Here is a 20,969-nt window from a genome sequence, read left to right as displayed (position 1 = left end):
CTGCGATCACGAAAATCTCTTATTATGCAGTTCTGATATAATGTATAATTTTCAAACGGGAATAGCAAATCGGTCGATTGTAGTCATGAAACATTGTTTTAAAGCTAAGGTAATATCACTCTTGAGAGGGAGCTATACAAAATAAAGAGTTTATTATTTACAATTTCATCCCTTTCAACTTGATTTCAACCGCATCAATGATCATTGAATATTGAAGGATCGCATATATGCTTCCAATATGTTCATGTGAATCAAATTCATGACCCATAAGCAAAACTTTGCATTACCTTTTAAATCTATTTAAAATTTTATCTTATGTTCAGGTAAGAAGTGTTCCAAGCATGTACTCCAGCCTGAATCTGAGGATGAAGATGAAGATGATCCCGTGGTCGCCTTGGAATGGGATCCCTTATCTGATGATTATCTTCTGGTCATCAACGAGCAGGGTGACATGAGGATGATTGACAGCGTGTCAATCAATGTCATCATGACCTTCATCTTACCTAGCACCGCCTCCAGTGTACGCACCATGGCATGGGTTCCTACGGCACCAGGCATGTTTGTATCAGGAGGTAAGTCATCATGACCTTCATCTTACCTAGTACAGCCTCCAGTGTACGTACCATGGCATGGGTCCCTACGGCACCAGGCATGTTTGTATCAGGAGGTAAGTCATCATGACCTTCATCTTACCTAGTACAGCCTCCAGTGTACGTACCATGGCATGGGTTCCTACGGCACCAGGTATGTTTGTATCAGGAGGTAAGTCATCATGACCTTCATCTTACCTAGTACAGCCTCCAGTGTACGTACCATGGCATGGGTCCCTACGGCACCAGGTATGTTTGTATCAGGAGGTAAGTCATCATGACCTTCATCTTACCTAGTACAGCCTCCAGTGTGCGCACCATGGCATGGGTTCCTACGGCACCAGGCATGTTTGTATCAGGAGGTAAGTCATCATGACCTTCATCTTACCTAGTACAGCCTCCAGTGTACGCACCATGGCATGGGTTCCTACGGCACCAGGCATGTTTGTATCAGGAGGTAAGTCATCATGACCTTCATCTTACCTAGTACAGCCTCCAGTGTATGCACCATGGCATGGGTCCCTACGGCTCCAGGCATGTTTGTATCAGGAGGTAAGTCATCATGACCTTCATCTTACCTAGTACAGCCTCCAGTGTATGCACCATGGCATGGGTCCCGACGGCACCAGGCATGTTTGTATCAGGAGGTAAGTCATCATGACCTTCATCTTACCTAGTACAGCCTCCAGTGTACGTACCATGGCATGGGTCCCTACGGCACCAGGCATGTTTGTATCAGGAGGTAAGTCATCATGACCTTCATCTTACCTAGTACAGCCTCCAGTGTACGTACCATGGCATGGGTTCCTACGGCACCAGGTATGTTTGTATCAGGAGGTAAGTCATCATGACCTTCATCTTACCTAGTACAGCCTCCAGTGTACGTACCATGGCATGGGTCCCTACGGCACCAGGTATGTTTGTATCAGGAGGTAAGTCATCATGACCTTCATCTTACCTAGTACAGCCTCCAGTGTGCGCACCATGGCATGGGTTCCTACGGCACCAGGCATGTTTGTATCAGGAGGTAAGTCATCATGACCTTCATCTTACCTAGTACAGCCTCCAGTGTACGCACCATGGCATGGGTTCCTACGGCACCAGGCATGTTTGTATCAGGAGGTAAGTCATCATGACCTTCATCTTACCTAGTACAGCCTCCAGTGTATGCACCATGGCATGGGTCCCTACGGCTCCAGGCATGTTTGTATCAGGAGGTAAGTCATCATGACCTTCATCTTACCTAGTACAGCCTCCAGTGTATGCACCATGGCATGGGTCCCGACGGCACCAGGCATGTTTGTATCAGGAGGTAAGTCATCATGACCTTCATCTTACCTAGTACAGCCTCCAGTGTATGCACCATGGCATGGGTCCCGACGGCACCAGGCATGTTTGTATCAGGAGGTAAGTCATCATGACCTTCATCTTACCTAGTACCGCCTCCAGTGTACACACCATGGCATGGGTCCCTACGGCTCCAGGCATGTTTGTATCAGGAGGTAAGTCATCATGACCTTCATCTTACCTAGTACAGCCTCCAGTGTACGCACCATGGCATGTGTCCCTACGGCTCAAGGCATGTTTGTATCAGGAGGTAAGTCATCATCATCTTGGGAAGATTTCCCGAGCAAGTAGCCCGCTATTTGCGTCTTTTCCTGCCAAATAGCCTACTATTTTGTGATCTGGCTAAATTCCAGGATCAGAAATAGTGGGCTATATGGCAAACTCGAGCTGATGAAGACAGCTAGGCCTTGAGGTTTGTTTTTCATCACAGCCAGTGGCTGAATTGTGAAAAGGTTGATATGCTAACAAAGAAAAATCAGATATTAAAAAATAATTGTACAAAAATAGGATAAATATGATAAAATTAATGAAATTCAACATGATTGTTGTTCAATAATGAATGATATGAAAGAGGGATGTTGTTTCTGTAAGATATGTAGTACTAAAAAACAAAGAAACAACAACATTTATTGAAATCATGCTAAGCATGTACACAGTAAGAAGTACAGATTACTTGCCTTGTTCTTTGCAGTATATTTTATTGAATACATGCCGTAAATGTAAGTAAGGCATGATATTACAGTTGATAACTTGATATTATCAAATTTTGCTGTAATACACTATAATTTATTGTAAAAAGTGCAGAAAACATGCAATTTGTTTATAAACTCATGTACATGTAGGGTAGCTTTTGTGTAGCATTTTGCAGAATTTCTGTGATCTTGTTTATCCTCTTCTCCAGATGCCCATCAAGGGGTCCTGCGTCTGTGGAACGTCTCAAAGCCCACGCCCATCCTCAGTCTCAAACTGAAATCCACCGGGTTTCATTCCCTCTGTGTCTTCAATGCATCCCCCCATGGTACCGGTGACTATGACTCCTCCTCCTCCTCACCGTCTCATACCGGTAATCATGTATCATCAACCAGTCAAGCTGTAGCTCCTAGACGAACCAACGATCATCATAATTCCTATGCCCTCCCGCCGGGCCATGCTGTATGTACCTTTGATGATGGAGGGGTGGGGCTTTATGACCTGGGGAAAAAACGATGGGACTTCCTTAGAGAGTTGGTGAGTTCTTATCAATTGCATAGCTGTCTATTAATTCTCTATCTTGTTTTTAATAGGTGAAGAGTTAGACTGCAAGTTCAACATTACGTATTTGATTTGTCACTGTTTGTAGGATCATATAGAGACTATTGGGCGTTGCAAAAAAGTTGCGATTGATTGCAAGTTGCAAAAGTTGCGATTGATTGCAAGTTGCAAAATTTGCAACTGATATTTGCAATTGATTGCAACTGAACTTTCTTGCAATCCCCCACTAGTCTCCTAAATTTCCTAGGAATTTGTTAGGATTAAAGTTTAAACAGTTAAGTTTTAACAATTCAATTAAGTTAACTAGACCTAGCTTCCACCCCCCCCCCTCTCTCTCTCTTTCTCTCTTACTAATGGGGCGTTGCAAGAAAGTTGAGTTTGATCAATTGCAAGACTTACGCTTGATTTGGGGGATTCAAAATTGATTGCAACTTTTTTTGTTTGACTGCAAGTTCAACATATATGTATGCGTTTTGTCACTGTTTTGTAGGGTCATGTAGAGACTATCTTTGATTGCAAGTTCAACATATATGTATGTGTTTTGTCACTGTTTTGTAGGGTCATGTAGAGACTATCTTTGATTGCAAGTTCAACATATATGTATGTGTTTTGTCACTGTTTGTAGGGCCATGTAGAGACAATCTTTGACTGCAAGTTCAACAAATATGTATGTGATTTGTCACTGTTTGTAGGGTCATGTAGAGACTATCTTTGACTGCAAGTTTAACATATATGTATTGATTTGTCACTGTTTTGTAGGGTCTAGAGACTATCTGTGACTGCAAGTTCAACATACATGTATGTGTTTTGTCACTGTTTTGTAAATAGGGTCACATAGAGACTATCTTTGATTGCAAGGTCAACATATATGTAAGTGTTTTGTCACTGTTTTGTAGGGTCATGTAGAGACAGTGTTTGATTGCAAGTTCAACATACATGTTTGTGATTGGTCACTGTTTGTTGGGACATATAGAGACTATTTTTGATTGCAAGTTCAACATATATGTATTGATTCGTCACTGTTTTGTAGGGTCATGTAGAGACTATCTTTGATTGCAAGTTTAACAAATAGGTATGTGTTTTGTCACTGTTTTGTAGGGCCATGTAGAGACTATCTTTGACTGCAAGTTTAACAAATATGTTATGTCATGTAGAGTCAATCTTTGATTGCAAGGTCAACATATATGTATGTGTTTTGTCACTGTTTTGTAGGGCCATGTAGAGACTATCTTTGACTGCAAGTTTAAGCCTGATAACCCTGATCTCCTAGCAACCGCATCATTTGATGGAACCATTAAGGTATGGAATATTAATTCCTGGACAGCTGTAGACTCCTCCCCAGGCAATGAAGGCATCATATACTCTATCTCATGGGCACCTGGTGAGCACTACCCTGATTAATTCCATAAAACATCTGGTCCATGCATCTAGTTACATAATGTAGTTATACATGTATATAGTAGTACATTGCTGCTTTATTATTGGGAAAGGAGTAAAATAACACCCAGATAACTAATGTACATTACCCTAACAAAAATTGCCTTAGGTCAGTTTCAAACATCACAGATTGATATTTCCAGAAAATTCAGAATTTTGAAAAAGATTATTACAGACATTTTAATGACAATCTACAGATTAACAATATAATAATATATAAACTATTAACTTAATATGAAGTTTTACAACAGTTAAGTTTCAAATCAACCATTCATCAAATTCATGAAATATGTAGTTTCAAATATCTTCGTAAAATGAATGACCCCAAAACTGACCTTCTATGTCATTCTGTAAAGACAAACCTATATATTTAATATTTCATAAACTTGATAAAGGGTTGATAGGAAAATCATTTGTTGTGTAAGTACCTCATATCAGTTCATTTATTATATCTTTAAATTGTAAATATTTTTAAATGTCTATAATAATATTTATTCTAAATAAAAAGTTCTCTGGAAATGTCATTCCCTTACACTTTGAATTGATACATGTAAATAAGAAATAATATTTGTTCCATGTTTATAATCTTGCACTATAATTAACAGTAACTAATTGGCAAATATCAGTTGCACTTCTTCAGTTACATGTACCTGATGTATTATTTTATTAATTTGCATTTCAAAGTTTAATCAAATTGTGAATTAAGATGATAATTTTGAAGTGGAGAATTCTATTCAATGCAATTAATCCTTCCCATAACCCAGATAGTAACATCTTTAATAATATCATGACCTCAAATTATTCCCTTGGAATATACCGCTGGTATTCCTTTTTTCTTCACTCCACAACTAATAATTCATACCAATCTGTAGCACCCTTTTATTTGTAATCAGAGCTTAGAAAAGTATAATCATATATATGTAGAATTAATTCTACTGCATTTATATTGTATGCAGTTTGTCTGCCAATTAGTGAGATACCTGCTACTTAATTTTAATCACCTCTTCTGCACTGTGACATAGTATTTGCAGTATTTGTAATTAGTGTTTGAGTGTACACCAGATATTCCTTATAATATAAAACCATCTTATGTTCTATATTTGGTATAACCAACACTTATTCTCTGTATATTTGCTGCAATATGTAGTGATCACTTTATCCTTTATTTTGAACATTCTCTTCAAATTTACTAAGAGCTCTACATTTTGCGTTCTTTCTGAAAGGTGAATTGAAATATTAGAAAATTTGTATTTCAAACAAATTCATATGAAATTCCAAATTGATGTTCATTCTACAATTGTGTGATTTGAGAATCAAAGCTTGATAGTCTAATAGTAAACAAATGTCTTTTAAAGACTGCCTCTACTTTCTCCATGTTACCAACAAGATTTGAGAAGAAAAGAAGATGGACTTGGATTGAGCATTTTTGTTGTTGCTGTCATGGAAATTACTGGAAATAATAAGTATGCTAAAATCTATGTGCTAATCCCTTTTCTGGCAATTCATATGCAAACTCAGACCATGCAAGATATAGTGGCTTATAGTTTGGTCTTAAGCAAATTGTAAAACAATGGAATACAAAAAAAAATTGTGATAAAATAAACAGCTTTTCTACAATTTCTATTATTCTATAATGATCTTGGTATTCATGATCTGCCTGTAATGTATATAAAAAATAATAGTTTCTGAATGATTATATTATACCAGCCATTATGACTATCCCTATTGTGTGTTTGATTCACATGTGATTCCCTTATGTATTGTTTTGTCTTGTCAGCTGATCTGAACTGCTTAATGGCAGGAACCTCAAGAAATGGAGCTTTCATCTGGGACATCACCAAGGGAAAGATCATTAAGAGATATACAGAGGTGTGTATTAAGATCATTAGGATGGTAATGTCTTTCGCTCGTTCAATCCAATCCAATCCAATCAAAATCCAACAAACATTTGATGTACCACATTTTCCTTGCAGTTACAAAGCGCTATGCACATTGCCAGTGCCCGATAACAAAAAGTAACAAAAGTGTTACCCCTCATTAAAACTTTTTTCATCAGCAGGCCCCCATATGCTTGGGCCACTTAAACAATGTCATGTAACCTTACCAAGAAATTAACTTTTCTTTTTAGCTGCAGGTGTATTTTGAGTTTCATCTATTTGTTTACCAGAACATATTTTTATTTTTATTATTTTAAGTATTAGGCACCACCTGTGCCTGTGAAGGGAAAAGCAAACTGAATCACTGCAATATGTGGGTCTCTCATCCTGATATTATTATAATACTCCTGATTCTATTATTTTAAGAGGTAAGAGAGGTAATTAATGAGAGAGAGAGAGAGAGAGAGAGAGAGAGAGAGAGAGAGCTTTGGCTTACTTCAAGCTTATAATTACTAATGTATTAATGGACCCTGAGGGGTTAGTTAATACATGCATATAATCTATTTAAGATTAACATTTACTCTAAATTGTTAGAAAATGTATAGATGATAGACTACTAACATTTATTCCTTTACAAGCATTTGCATATCAAATTAAAATTTGAACTACATTTTAGCAACATACATACATACACCTGTAGCTGCATGTAGAGACAATCCCAAGCCTCATCTCAACTCAGAAGGTGACATACCAGTATTATTGATGAATAGATGATAGAGTAACATATATTCTACATACACATTGCATACCGTCCATATCCTTTCTTATCCAGCATGGGCGTACTAGTATCTACTCAGTGGCATGGTGTCACAAAGATTCAAGAAGAGTAGCCTCATGTGGAGCTGATAACTACTGGTAAGATACATCTCATATTCTCATCAATATTTATCATTTACTGTCATTGCTACTCAAACATTCAAGATTCTTGAATCATTATTGTCAAGATCTATTCTTTATTTAGTTGTTCATCCTACCCCCCCCCCCACGAATATATATGTAGCTCATAAAGAGTTTTGTTAACTTGATTTAAGTTAAGTTAAGTTGATTTACAAACTCAGGAAATACACCAGGGGAGTGTTTCACAAAGACTAAGATCGACTTCAAGTTGGACTTAACTATGGCAGGTCATTCATGCCACTGTTTTCTCTCACCATTTACTGGCATTGGTCTCTCAAGGGACGTACAAATCATGGTCACAAATCTACAGAATTTATATTTTTTGATTACCGGTACTCATTATCGAAGGAAACATATAATGTAAAGATTATAATAGTGAGAGCAACCAGTGGCATGAATGACCTGCCATAGTTAAGTCCCACTTAAATTCGATCCCAGTCTTTGTGCAACACTCCCCAGGAGCATATGATCATGGAAAGTTGTTGCTTGGATGAATTTGAAAGCTATATGTGAACAGAATGCCTATTTAAATAGCACACTCCCGTGGCACTGTATTTCTTTGGAATGTAGAAACAGGAGATGTAATGAGGTCATTTGATTTGATTTTGATTTTGATTTTGATTTTGATTTTGATCCAGTATTGTACGTGAGATTGATGGTAAGATGCTTCAGAGATACAAGCATCCATCAGCTGTGTTCGGCTGTGATTGGAGTCCTAATAACAAGTAAGAATATAAGATTTAGACAGAGAGAGAGAGACATGGACAGTCCGCATAACAAGTGAGATAAAGAGATGAGGAGGGACAGTTATAGAGAGATGGAGAGATGGGGAAAGGAGGGAGAAATAGATGGTTAATGCTTTATTGATATAAGCATCCATTGACATTTTTTTGCTGTAATTTGGGTCAAGTAAGAAGAAAATGTAACTAGCAGAAGATGCACCAGGACATAGTTGAAGACATTGAAATGAGCAGATGAAGAGACTAAAAGGATGGGAGAGATTGGAAGAAAATGAGAAAGGGGAGAGAAAGAATGAGAGAAAGAGAGAGAAAAAGAGAGAGGGAGGAGATGCATGATTTTTGAGAAATGAGGGAAAATAAAAAAATGGATTCATACTTATGATAGTGATGGTCGAATCCTTTAAGGTATATAAATGCTGAATTCACTCTTTCATGTTTCTAGATAAAAAAAAAAAAAAGAGACTACAAATATCTTAAGTATGTGCAGTTTAGATATTAACTAAACAAACATAATTTGAAGTGAACCGATTTAATTGTTTGTTGTTCACATAAAGCACATTTGTAGATTGCAAGGTAATGTACATGTATGTATAATTTACTAGTACCCATTACAGATAACTCTAGACTTTGCTCATGTACACCTTTGTCTATGCAGAGACATGATAGCTACAGGGTGCGGTGATGGTAAAGTAAGAGTATACTACATAGCGACTGCTAACGATCAACCTTTGAAGACATTCCCTGGTCACACAGCTAAGGTGTTCCATGTGAGATGGTCTCCTCTAAGAGATGGCATACTATGTAGTGGCTCAGATGATGGGTGAGTTGGAACACAATATCTTAAGCCTGGTTCACATATGCAACAGTGAACTGCAGCATTAAAGGGATAGTTGAGTTTTCGTATAGAGATAATGAAATACTGAGTGTCAAATTTGAAAGAGCATACAATTTAAATGACAAAATCATCTTTGTTTGATCAAGATTAGTTCAGAGACTGCTGAAATATCATTTGTGATATTAATAGCCATAATGATGACCATGTGGTAGGAATACTCCCCAGGGATAGGAGATGGTGCACACTGTGTGCATGAAATAATCTGATCACTGGGGTAATAATGATATCTGTATAGCACTTAGAGACGGTATTCCATATTAGGGGCTATATAAATCCAGATTTATTGCTATTATTAATATGCAGAGGATCTCTGTTGCACACATTTGTTGTTCATCAAAAAAAATATGTTGCGGTTCATATCTGAACAAGCCTATATTGATTTTGAGTGTAATACAACAAAATGAACAAACTATTCTATCGCTAAAGTTAAGGATCAATTTTGAATGATGCATAGGGCCTAAATCTACTGTTATAGTACAGAAGAAGGTTTTAATGGAATGCCTGCAACGATGATTCTGTAGGAAAATAAAGTAGATGACAGGTTTCTTCCTAATGCTTAGCAATCAATTATAGCTTTGTTTACACAAATAACACAATTTGTTTTTCTAAATCATTAATCACATGACTCTTTAAACATTCTCTAAGTGAAGACATCCAAAGTGCATTGTACATCCAACTTTGAACCCATTAGGGGTTCTTAATTACCGGTACATACTTTAAATGATTTATACCACATGCAATATTATGTCCATAAAGAAAGTTATGGGGGCATTAGTCATTACTTGGCAGCAGATGTCCCCATTTGAAGCTACTCTCCATAATAACTAATGTGTTGTCAAGCATTACATTATTCTCACTTTCTTTGAATTCCCTGGTTGTCATGACAGGACAATACGTATATGGGACTACACCCAGGATAGCTGTGTAAACATCTTGGTAGGTCATGGAGCTCATGTGAGAGGTTTGATGTGGAACCCTGAGATACCTTATCTTCTCATCTCAGGCTCGTGGGATTACACCATCAGGGTCTGGGATACCAGGTAGGAGCTTACTATCATTGTTGAATGCACAACCTAACCCTAATCCTAACCCAATCCCTAAGCCTAATCCTAATCTTAACCTTAACCCTGACCCAGAGATACCATATCTTCTCATCTCAGGCTCGTGGGATTACACCATCAGGGTCTGGGATACCAGGTAGGAGCTATCATTTTTGAATCATGGACCTAACACAAGTAGGTCCATGGTTGAATGCAGTACCTAACCCTAATCCTAACCCAATCACTAACATTGAGTCCTAACCCTAGCCAAACATTTAACTTAATCTTAACCCTAAACCTAATCTTTAAACCAAATTTTAAGCTGCATTTAGGGAAGGCAACTTTATTATCACTCGCGTTCGTCCGGGTTCGGGACGCCTACTTATCTCTTAATCCCCCGTTCCCGGACGCGTATTGTACGCTGGCGGTCCCTTGGCGTCCCTTGCTCGCGTCTATTGTTGTCTGTTGGACAATAGAGCAGGCAGCCAGAAAAGAAGCCATCCCGTCCGCTAGGACCGCTGACAATCAACCTCACCGCTATCCAGCCCCTCTCTAATCCTTTCTAATCTGGCGTCCCCTGACAATAGCTGACCCGTCTAGAACGCGTTAATCTGGTGTTCCCTGACAATAGTAGCACCCGTCTAGCTCGCGTTTAGAATAAGATAGTAGATTTTCATAGATGAATTTTCAGTCTTGAAAGCAGAGCTAGAGCTGCAATCCCCCGGGTTGATTGATAATGATTTGTCCCAAAAATGTGTCGCGCGCTAAAATAATAAACCTAACCAGCAACGCCTCAAGTCTTTCTACATACAGCTGCATATGAGTAAAAGCTTCTGCGACACTGCAAATATATAAATCATATTTAGTAGTGTCTGTATTCCCCCAACCTATTAATCAGTACTGCATTGCGTGGATCAGCAATTCGCGCAAATCACAACATGTGGATAGCCCCCTAAAATGCGGTCACGTGATCTGAGCCCGACAGCGCTGGTAAAGACGCAGCACACTCGAAGGCCCTCGAAGGGCGCTTGCGATAAGCCAAAAAAATCGTTACAAAATCTCTGATTTCTTGATTTTAAGCGCTTTTTTTGGCGAAGCCGTGTTTAAAACATGGCTAAGCCACCGCATGCTTTGGAAATATGGCTCTGATTCCGCACTTTTGACAGCAAAATTTGGCTTTTGGGGTGGATTTTTGGAAGTGACATCGGGATTTCCTTGTACTAGTGAGTGACGCTGTGTGTAGTGCAGTGCACTAATATGTAATTTGCGTGTGTTGTGGATGCTGGTTTGATATCACGATCGGATGCATGTATGTGTGTATGCATAGCCTGGGGTAATGCGCACGTCTTTGAGTGGTGTACATCCCCTGTGTTGTGTGTAATGTGCATGCGTGCGCGCCACAGGAATTGCCAACACGAAACATTGGCACAACTATGCATACGCTCGTTCTCACAGCCAACCTGTAGCCACGTTCGCACAGCCAAACTTAAGAAACCCGTATAAATACGTTCTGCTTGGCCTTGGCAGCTCTGTGAAGTCTGAGTTTTATGTAAAATCACAGCAGAAAATTCAGTGTTTTTACAAAATAAATATAGAAATCAAAATTAGGATTTACATTGCATGTACTACCTACAAGTGAAGATGTAGATGTAACTTTGCCTCCCTGTTGTTTTACTTTTCCCTTTTGTTGATTTTTTTTATTCTATGCATAATCAGGCCTCTCGCCAAGAAATTAAAAAGGCGTGGCGCGACACTAGGGAAAATTTGACCCCGCCCCCCTAAAAAAAAAAAAAAAAAAAAAAAAAAAAAAAAAAACGTTTACAAGTATAAAGAGTAATTTGATTAATTGTTATCCCTTTATTATGTTCCGGGTCATTGTCATATTTACCCTTGCACTAAATAATCTCAATTATCAATATTTATAGTATGTTGGAATTTGTGAAATTTGTTATCCAATGTTACGAAGAAAAAAAAATGAATATGATCATAGTTGTTTGATTTTTATCGAGCTAGACCAAGTCATGTATTTAAAGCTGTAATTATTTTCCTTATATTAAAAACAATATTGCATTTTCTTATTTTCACAAAATTGCAGTACTCAAATTCTCTGCCTCAAAATGACATATACACCCGTCGACTCCGAGACACCAAAAATAAGAAGAGCTGTCGACGTGTTTGTACGCCCGCGTCATTAACATGGCCAGTTCATATTTTTAATTTGCTGGAAATTGTTCTTTAAAAATGAGAAATTCACGAGTTTGAGTAGGATCTCACTATATGATTGTTAAATATCAAAATTTTGAGCTTTTTTTATTGCCCGATATGAAAACATGCAGCCACAAATGAATTTGAACATTTTGATTGACTGCATAGTTGCTTAGTAACCAGACATACTAGTCAGTTCATTCATGACTTATGTAAACAAAAACAAAGCCATTTATGGGCCGAGTGAATGAACTCAAGTGAATGTGACAGAGAAGAGAGCGTGAGAGAGGTTTTCCCACGCTCATCTTTTCAGGGGAAAGGGGGGGGGGGGGGGGAGGAGGAGATAACTTCACGAAAGAGACAGCGCAAGAGAGAGATAGAGAAAGAGAGGGAAATGTATGATGGAGAGCGCGCAAACATGAAAGGGCTAGGCCGCCAAGAAGGGATCGGAGCTGAACAAAGGGGAGACATTAGCATTTTGATAAGATTAGATCATCGACCAAGGCCACGTGATGAGTGATGGCTCACTCGATCGTAGTTGGTAGTTGTAGTTGGTTTCTCAAATAAATAACAGATAGTGATGAAATGTTCCAGAATGAGTGAAGTGAAGTTGTGGGTCTATCTTTGCCTTCCTGTTGGTTTTACTTTTCCCTTTTCTTGAATTTTATTTTGTACAATGCATTTTCGTATTTAGTCGCCCTTTTTACCTGCGGCTGCCATCTTTCCGTCTCCCGATCCTTTCTTTCTTCTTGAACTCTAATATTTCTTTATTTATATCTTCATCACCAGGCGCGCACGCAGTGAGGGGGAAGGGGGAACCCCCCCCCCCTCATTTTGTGTGTGTGCTTATGGGTGACCCCAAAAACATCATTTCCTGGACCAAAAAAAAAAGTGCTCTTACCCCCTCCCCTGCCTGTCAGTACAAAATTTTCGGCGCAATTTAACCCCCCCCCCCCCTGCGAACAAATCCTGCGTACGCCCCTGTTCATCACTTACTTCATCTAATTTTGTAATTCCATCTCTTAGATTTTGTTTTCAATGATTAATGATGATAACGTTATTATATCGTTTTTCAGAATTTCATTGAAATTAAAAATTTGAATTGTGTTCAAGACTGCGAATTCATTCTTTAATACGTCTCCCGATTTCTTTATCTTGAAATTCAATATTTTTTCCTTCACCTACTTTATCTGCCCCCTCTAATTTTTTAATTCCATCTAGTCTTTTAAATAATGTTTTTTTTTTTGTTCTTCTTTTTTTCTTCAATTAAATACAAACTTTATTTTTTCATATATTTTTTTCTCGGAATTGAATTGAAATTGGGGAGGGTGTGCATATTTATTCTTAAACAAAACAGAGAATGTCATAGATCATTGGAGAGTGGGAGAGAGAAAGACCGAGTGAGAGGGGAATTGGAGAGAACGAGGGAAAGAAAGAGGATGCAAGAGATGATGGATGTTGAAATTCTTATTTTAATCCTCTGTATATTTACGAGAAGTAAAAAGAGTTCTATTTCTTATTTTCAATCTAAATGGTCCGTATATGCTCTAATAATTGAACAATGTTGTTCTCATGCCACATGGCATTGCTCTTTATCGTAGTCTAGTCACAACGGGAAACAAAGAATGACAGATTTATTATGACATTCCCGCTCTCAGAACAAAGGCGCGTAACGATGTTAAATATACGCGATGTTTTGGAACTTTGGTGTTGATTGACATAACGCCTCATTTCAGATAAGCAATCGACAATAGTTATAATGAATAAATGACACATATTTGTAAAGCTTAGATCCTCTTCTTTCATTTGATGCAACTCATATAATGCATATTTCACGAATGAGCGATTAAAAAACAATTTGAAGACATGATCCTTTGGTAAGTTCACTTTCTGCCCTTTCATAAATTAAACCTCGGCTCAATCAGGAAAAATGAGCCAGGAATAACAAATTTCTGTTTGTTTAAAGTAATGCTTGCACTTCCATAATTTGATTAAACGAATTCGTTTTCACTGGCTGCCTGCCGTAGCAACAGAGTTATGGAAATTATGGAAATGCAAGCATTACTTTAAACAAACGGAACTTTGTTATTCCTGTACAAATATGTGTCTTATATTTATTATAATTTTGATTAAGTTATCATAAAACATCAATAATTCTCCGTTTCGTTTTCTCATGGGACGCACTAGCTAAAGAAAGTGTTGATTAAAGAAAGAGAGATAGTGGTAAGAGGTAGAGAGATAGTGGTAGAGAGAGATTAGAAAGGTGACTGGATGAGAGAGAGGGAGAGAGGGCTAACAAAAAAAGGGTCGTAGAGAGGGCCTGGAGAGAAAGATAACAGATAAGAAAGGAAATAGTGTTGATTTGAGATACAGATGGATTTACTACTATCGAGAGAGAGAGAGTTTCAAGGTGTATTCCCGAATTAAAAAGGGGAATTGTTGGATCTGTTTTTGTTATCGGAACAAAAATTCTCCTCACCATTGTCCAGTCGCAACAACGACATACAAATAATGACAGATTTATTATGACATTCCCGCCACAAGTCGGCGCTCTCAGAACAAAGGCGTAGGCTGACAATCTTAAATATCGCGGTCTGTCTGAACTTGGGTGTTGATTACAACATTTCCAAGATACGGTTATCAATCCAACTTTCTACTTCATTTGTGCCTTTTCATTGCACCTTTTCATTGCACCCACGAAAAGATCAATAGAAATGTCAGAATGTCTATTACCCTTCCCAGCTCAATGGGCGGCACAGGGTATGCAAATTAGAAATTGTTCTAGCGCTGCTGGTCGCTACAAGGCGGCCGCGGCGTAGTATCATTCATTCAAAATCAGTTTTCATAAGACCAAACGTCCAAAATGATGACAAAAGATGACATATAAAAATACATAACAGTCTCGTAGAGTAAATATTTCAAAGAACAAAACATGCATGTCTACGTCCCTCTACCTCTCTCTCCCTCTCTCTCTCAACCTCAAACAACGGACCTCTGCATCGATTGCGATTCACACAATTTTCATTTCATTTACATTTCATTTAAAATGGGGAAAGCCTTCCGATCGCTAGAAGGAAGGAATTTTACTGGCAAGGTGATTAAACGAATTCTTGCCCCTCTTAGCGCGACAAATAGAAACTCTATTCCTCTCAAGAATTATGTAATATTATGTAAGATAATCCCCCCATTCTCGTCCCTTTCATTGGGTACGCGTTTGGGACGCTCGCGTTCTCTAAACAAAGGAGGGTACGCGATGAATGGAGAAGGTTTTAATCCACCATACCTTACGCGTTAAGGACAGTCGCGTTCTGCTCACAAAGGAGGGGACGCGATCGTCCTGAACCCGGACGAACGCGAGTGATAATAAAGTTGCCTTCCCTTATGTACTTTACTTTACAAATCTTATCTATTACTATTTATGATTACCTTTTAATACATCTATCTGAAATTAGAGGCTATCTTTTAGTATATCTATCTATTATAAGGGACTTTCTTTTATTATATCTACCGGTATCTATTATTAGGGACTATCTTTTATTTCATCTATCTATTATTAGGGACCATCTTTTATTATATATATTAGGGAACTTTTTTTTTGGTATATATATATCTATTATTAGGGACTATCTTTTATTATATCTATTATTAGGGGCCATCTTTTATTATATATTAGGGAACTTCTTTTATTATATCTATCTATTATTAGGGAACATCTTTTATTATATCTATCTTTTATTAGGGACAATCTTTTATTATATCTATCTGTTATTAGGGACTATCTTTTTTATTATATCTATCTATTATTAGGGATGGTGCCTGTGTTGACAAGGTATTAGATCATGGTGCTGATGTGTATGGTCTAGCCATGCATCCAAACAGACCCTTTGTACTAGCATCCTGCTCAAGAGATTCTACCGTTAGGATCTGGTCTCTGACATCACTGGTGATGTCATCACAGATGAGAATCATTGCGAAGAGACCATGGCAAGAGATCATCACGACAACAGGTAAGAATTAAGCGTTGTGGTGTAGTGCATAAGCCACCCGACTCAGATCACAAGGTACTGGGTTCGAGTCTCGCCACAGCACTAATGTCCTTTGGCAAGACCCAGGTATTAAATGGGTACCTGGTAGGATGCGAAAGTTAATGTGGTTTGATGAGCAAGTGTGCGCTTGTAAAATGGTGACTGGCTGGAATGCTCCCCAGGGAGTGGAGAATGTGCACAAATTGTGTGCGGGTAAGTCTGAATCCGATGACCGGGGTAATAATATATCTGTAAAGCGCATAGACACATTGTTGTATCGATGTATTGGGTGCTATATAAAAGCGGAATAATATGAAGAAGCATAATTATGCAGTAAGGAAGTATGTAACCACTTCTGGGTGGCAAAGTTCTTTAATGACAATCGTCATGAAAGAACTTTGAATAATAAACTTTCACTAATAGCGGTTCGTATTATCCAATTGTTTCAGGGAAACAAAACAGGTTTTCTTAGTTAAAATGTAGGGACTGAAGTATGGTGTATATATTTCTCATCATTGATTTTGATCAGAACAAAGTGACCAAAAGTGTATTCTTGGTACCCAGTGGCAAATGCAATGTCTTGTCAAAGAACATGAGTGTCTGTCATGGCTAGGATTTGAATCAAACCAGTTGCTCTAAGTTGTTCTCTTGCTCTAAGGTGTTGTGGTCTAGTGGATAAGTCCCTCGACTGCAGATCACAAGGTACAGGGTTCAAGTCCTGTTGTGGCACTAATGTCATTTGGCAAGACATTAATCTACATTTGCCACTCTCCACCCAGGTTTAAATGGGTACCTGGTATGCGCTAGTTATATTGCCAGCTCGGCTACAAACGGGGTAATATGTGTAAAGTGCCATGAGCGTCAGAGCCAGGCGGATACCGGCGCTATATAAATACCCATATTATTATTATTATTATTAAGTTTTCTGTACAACCTCTAACAGACTATAACATCAAATCTGGACTCTCCTTCACATTGTTTCTTTAGACCGTGCCAGTAGTCCTAGCTGACTGATGCCAAGGAAGGTATCTCAAAAGCTCCAGATAGAATAATTCTGTGGTATTTAATCTAGACTTTCATTAATGATTTCCCCCTCAGATCATGCCATGGCTGTTAACACAAGCACTCTGATGTCAGGCAAGGTATCTCGAGATCTCAAGTCAAGGATAGATCATTACCGTGGTAACGTGGATGTTGAGACGATACTCAGATGGTTCTCTAACCTCTTTGCAGTGAGTGCTTCTCTAGGCTTTCATTTCTCACCATCAATCTCCAAATTTGAATCTTGTCAGAAAACCTTTGCAAAGTTAATTGTTATCATAATTAGGAATAATCTGTACCATATTTAACATGTTAACAAGATCAACTTCTACTTCTAAGTATGAAATTAAAGTAGATTTTTTTTTACACTTTTAATAGTTTTACAATACTACAGAGTCTTACATTTAATGAAAGGACATAAATATAAAGGACGCTCATATTATTTTAGCAATTATCCCGGTATAACCGGCTGGCAATAAGCCTTATTTACTGTTACCTCAGACAGCCAATCAGTGCTTGTTATATTCGCGCCTTTTTCCTTTCAGTTTCCGTTTATATTGATTGATGTCGGCTTTCTGTTTCATTCTTGCGTTTTACTCTGATGAGTGCACGTCGAAAAGCTTTAGTATGGCTCTTTTCCACGCTATTCTCCAAGTAATTTTTAGTAAAGATAGTCATATTTATGAAAATTAAAAACTACAGCATAGTGGCTGGTAATGGTTGGTATGTTAATGTTTAGTCACCAGGTGGTACAGCTAACCTATGGGAGCTAGTGTCAGTCGTCAATGGTCAAGATGATAGCCTTCTACCAGAGGAATACAGTAAAGGTATCATGCACAGAAAACATCTCATCAAGTTCAGATCAGTAAGTTACTCCATAGATTTGAATTGAATGTTTTTTTTTAGAATACTGAAAACGGCAGCCTTAGGGCTGAATTATATTCAGTATTATTTATGAGTAGACATTTAGAATAGTTGTATAATTTGAATGAAATTGAATTAATGACCATAGTAAACATGGTCTATGGGAGAATGATGCAGTTGTGAGAGCATACCATAGTTTAGTTTGATTTTCTCTCTATTATCTTTGCAATGCAGTCTGATGCGATGGAGCTGGAGCTGGCCAAGCTAGGAGGGCGGGGTGCTCAATCGTCAAGGTTACGAGAAGAGAAAGTGAGAGAGGCTGCCAGGCTACACATGAAGCTAGGAGAGGTTCAGAGATATTGTGAACTCATGGTGGAATTAGGAGAAGTAAGTGAAAAAAAATACACTGGTGCTCGAGCGAATTAGCCCCCGAAAATCAGAAAGGAGCCCCTGTAAATTTGCATAGAGTTCAATGCAAAACAAATTTTCGAATGTTATTTTCATGCAGGCAAGCTTGAAAAGTAGCCCCCGAAAAAAAAAAAAAAAAAAAATTTCCCTGGGAGTTGTTCAAACTTAATTTTCAAATCCAGCACCACTTAGCAATAAATCATTGGTATGGAAAATATAGATATTGATACTTTATTTTTCAAAAGCAATTTAGAAGAGTAATGACTGATATTTGATTAAATGATCATGTTAGAATTTGGTAAGATAGTACTATCAACCCAGAATTTATGGGTTGTTCCAGAGAAAGAGAGATAAAGAGAGAGAGAGAGAATTAGGAAACGGAGGGGAGTAGGAGAAAGCTTCTTACGTGCAGGATCAAATCCAGTATTTGTTATGACAAGGTTTATATTACATGTAACTGAAGGATATTACCACTCGTGTGAAGATTTTATCTTAAAGATATAGACCGGTAGTGGTAAAATTGCAGTTCAAGGGTTTTGGGTGCAAATATCCATTCAATATTTGTTTAAATATTACCTTCAGAGGTTTAGATGGCAATACTTCAACCTAAATTCGCAAAAAAGCAGAAATGTATGCCCAAATGTTCAATTTTTAAGTGCATATATTTATCCAGGCTGGATCGATATGATAATTTACCAAATATATCAACTAGTAGGCAGTTTCCAGGCAAAATTTGTATCATCACGTATTAGTCAAAACATATTCTTTCACATGATTGGTAATACGATCTTCAATTTCATTTATTGAGAGGGGGCGTTTCCAAAACTGGGATATACCTTTAACCTTACAAGCACCTGCACTTTACATTATCACTGACTATGTCTTCCTGCTTATTTTGATATCAGTGGGAGAAAGCCTTGGCTGTAGCACCTGGCATTTCTATGGAGTACTGGAAGCAGTTAGCTGAGAGGTAAGATAGTATCCATTCTTGGTTCAATAGGTCTCTATGCTCACTGCACTGTTCTGATCGTTCGTTCGTTCGTGTCTCCTTAGATCAAGATAGTTATTTAAAGTTCCTTAATTAAATTGAGTTAAATTAAATTAAGTTCTTCCATCGCCCGATTGCTGCAATGGCCGTTTCATTAACAAGGGCCAGGTCTTCATCTGTGCAACCCGTTCCGCCACACTGCAAGATGTGGTCCATCATCTAAGTCTCTCCGCAGTCGCAGAGAGTATCTTCTTCATGGGCATAGCCCCATCTTGCCATATTGACCTTACTGTTCTGATAAAAATGTGCTTTAATTGAAGTGGGAGACCGACATCTTTGGTCAGCAAACATACCATGTACGGTCAGCAAACATACCATCTGCTAGTTCTGTACATTCACTTGGCTGAAATGTATTTGATCTTGTTATGTGTGATGTGGCACATACCTCTAGATTACATAATATCAGTAGTTGGTTAATCTTATATTAGCCCAAAATTATTAAAAAGATGCTCATATTGGTTAGCATGAAGCAGGGTTTGCACGGTTATGGAAAAAACTTGGAAAGTCATGGAAAAATGAAATTTTCTGTAAAGTTGTAGAAAATGAAATATAAATATCCCAAAGTCATGGAATGTCATAGAACTTGATCATGGGTGTGGACCGTGTGTAGCTATGGCAACCTTCATGTTTGAACAAGTTAGAAATTGGTCGGTAGTTCTTTAGGTTCTCCGCATCCAGGGATAATTTCTTCAACTTCGGGACGATGAGAGCAGTATTGAGAGGTTCAGGAAAGACACCAGTCTTCAAAGAGTCATTTGTAATGTCAGTGATGGCAGGAAAGAGACAGTTAATACTTTCAATACAATTGTCTTGGAAACAGGTGGACTTCACAAGATGACAGTTTGTTGTCTTTTCAGAAGCAAGAAAACCTAAGAACCTTATCTGACCCTGTCTTGTGTGTTGGTAACACTTCTTTGGCTTTCTCAATGGTCATTTTGTCATTTTCTTTGTACAGTTCTTGTGTGTTAGCACTGGAAATAGTTTGATGATAGTGTCTTTTCTGAATCTTTTCAACGTGCTGAAGTACTCCTTTGTAGAATTCTGAAGTTAGTCCTTCATGACAGCAGAGCGATGCTTGGATGTTCTACAGATTCTTTCCTTGGCACTAATATTTGTCTTAACTCCTTGAGTGTATCATTATACCACAGGACATGAGGACACATTTGTACATCCCGCCTCATTTCTGATTTACATCCATCTCATCTAGGTTTGTGTGACTTGCAAATGACTGCGCAATATCTGAC

General features: G+C 38.1%; 1 protein-coding gene across 1 annotated transcript in view; it reads left to right on the top strand.

Moving 5' to 3' along the window:
• Positions 1 to 20,969, top strand: part of LOC755377 (WD repeat-containing protein 17) — a 64,841-nt gene that overhangs the window by 28,745 nt on the left and 15,127 nt on the right. The window contains exons 4-16 of the mRNA XM_030981187.1: positions 324 to 572; positions 2,839 to 3,164; positions 4,401 to 4,569; positions 6,403 to 6,494; positions 7,335 to 7,417; positions 8,098 to 8,184; positions 8,855 to 9,019; positions 9,982 to 10,134; positions 16,147 to 16,346; positions 17,463 to 17,596; positions 18,145 to 18,270; positions 18,504 to 18,656; positions 19,583 to 19,647. Coding sequence (XP_030837047.1) covers positions 324 to 572; positions 2,839 to 3,164; positions 4,401 to 4,569; positions 6,403 to 6,494; positions 7,335 to 7,417; positions 8,098 to 8,184; positions 8,855 to 9,019; positions 9,982 to 10,134; positions 16,147 to 16,346; positions 17,463 to 17,596; positions 18,145 to 18,270; positions 18,504 to 18,656; positions 19,583 to 19,647 — 2,002 coding nt within the window. The remainder of the gene's footprint in view (positions 1 to 323; positions 573 to 2,838; positions 3,165 to 4,400; positions 4,570 to 6,402; positions 6,495 to 7,334; positions 7,418 to 8,097; positions 8,185 to 8,854; positions 9,020 to 9,981; positions 10,135 to 16,146; positions 16,347 to 17,462; positions 17,597 to 18,144; positions 18,271 to 18,503; positions 18,657 to 19,582; positions 19,648 to 20,969) is intronic.

The sequence above is a fragment of the Strongylocentrotus purpuratus genome, unplaced genomic scaffold, assembly GCF_000002235.5.
Source record: "Strongylocentrotus purpuratus isolate Spur 01 unplaced genomic scaffold, Spur_5.0 spur5_scaffold_11, whole genome shotgun sequence".
In the NCBI taxonomy this organism is placed as follows: Eukaryota; Metazoa; Echinodermata; class Echinoidea; order Camarodonta; family Strongylocentrotidae; genus Strongylocentrotus; species Strongylocentrotus purpuratus.
The sequence above is the reverse complement of the archived record's forward strand: the minus strand, read 5'-3'. Positions and strand labels throughout refer to the sequence as shown.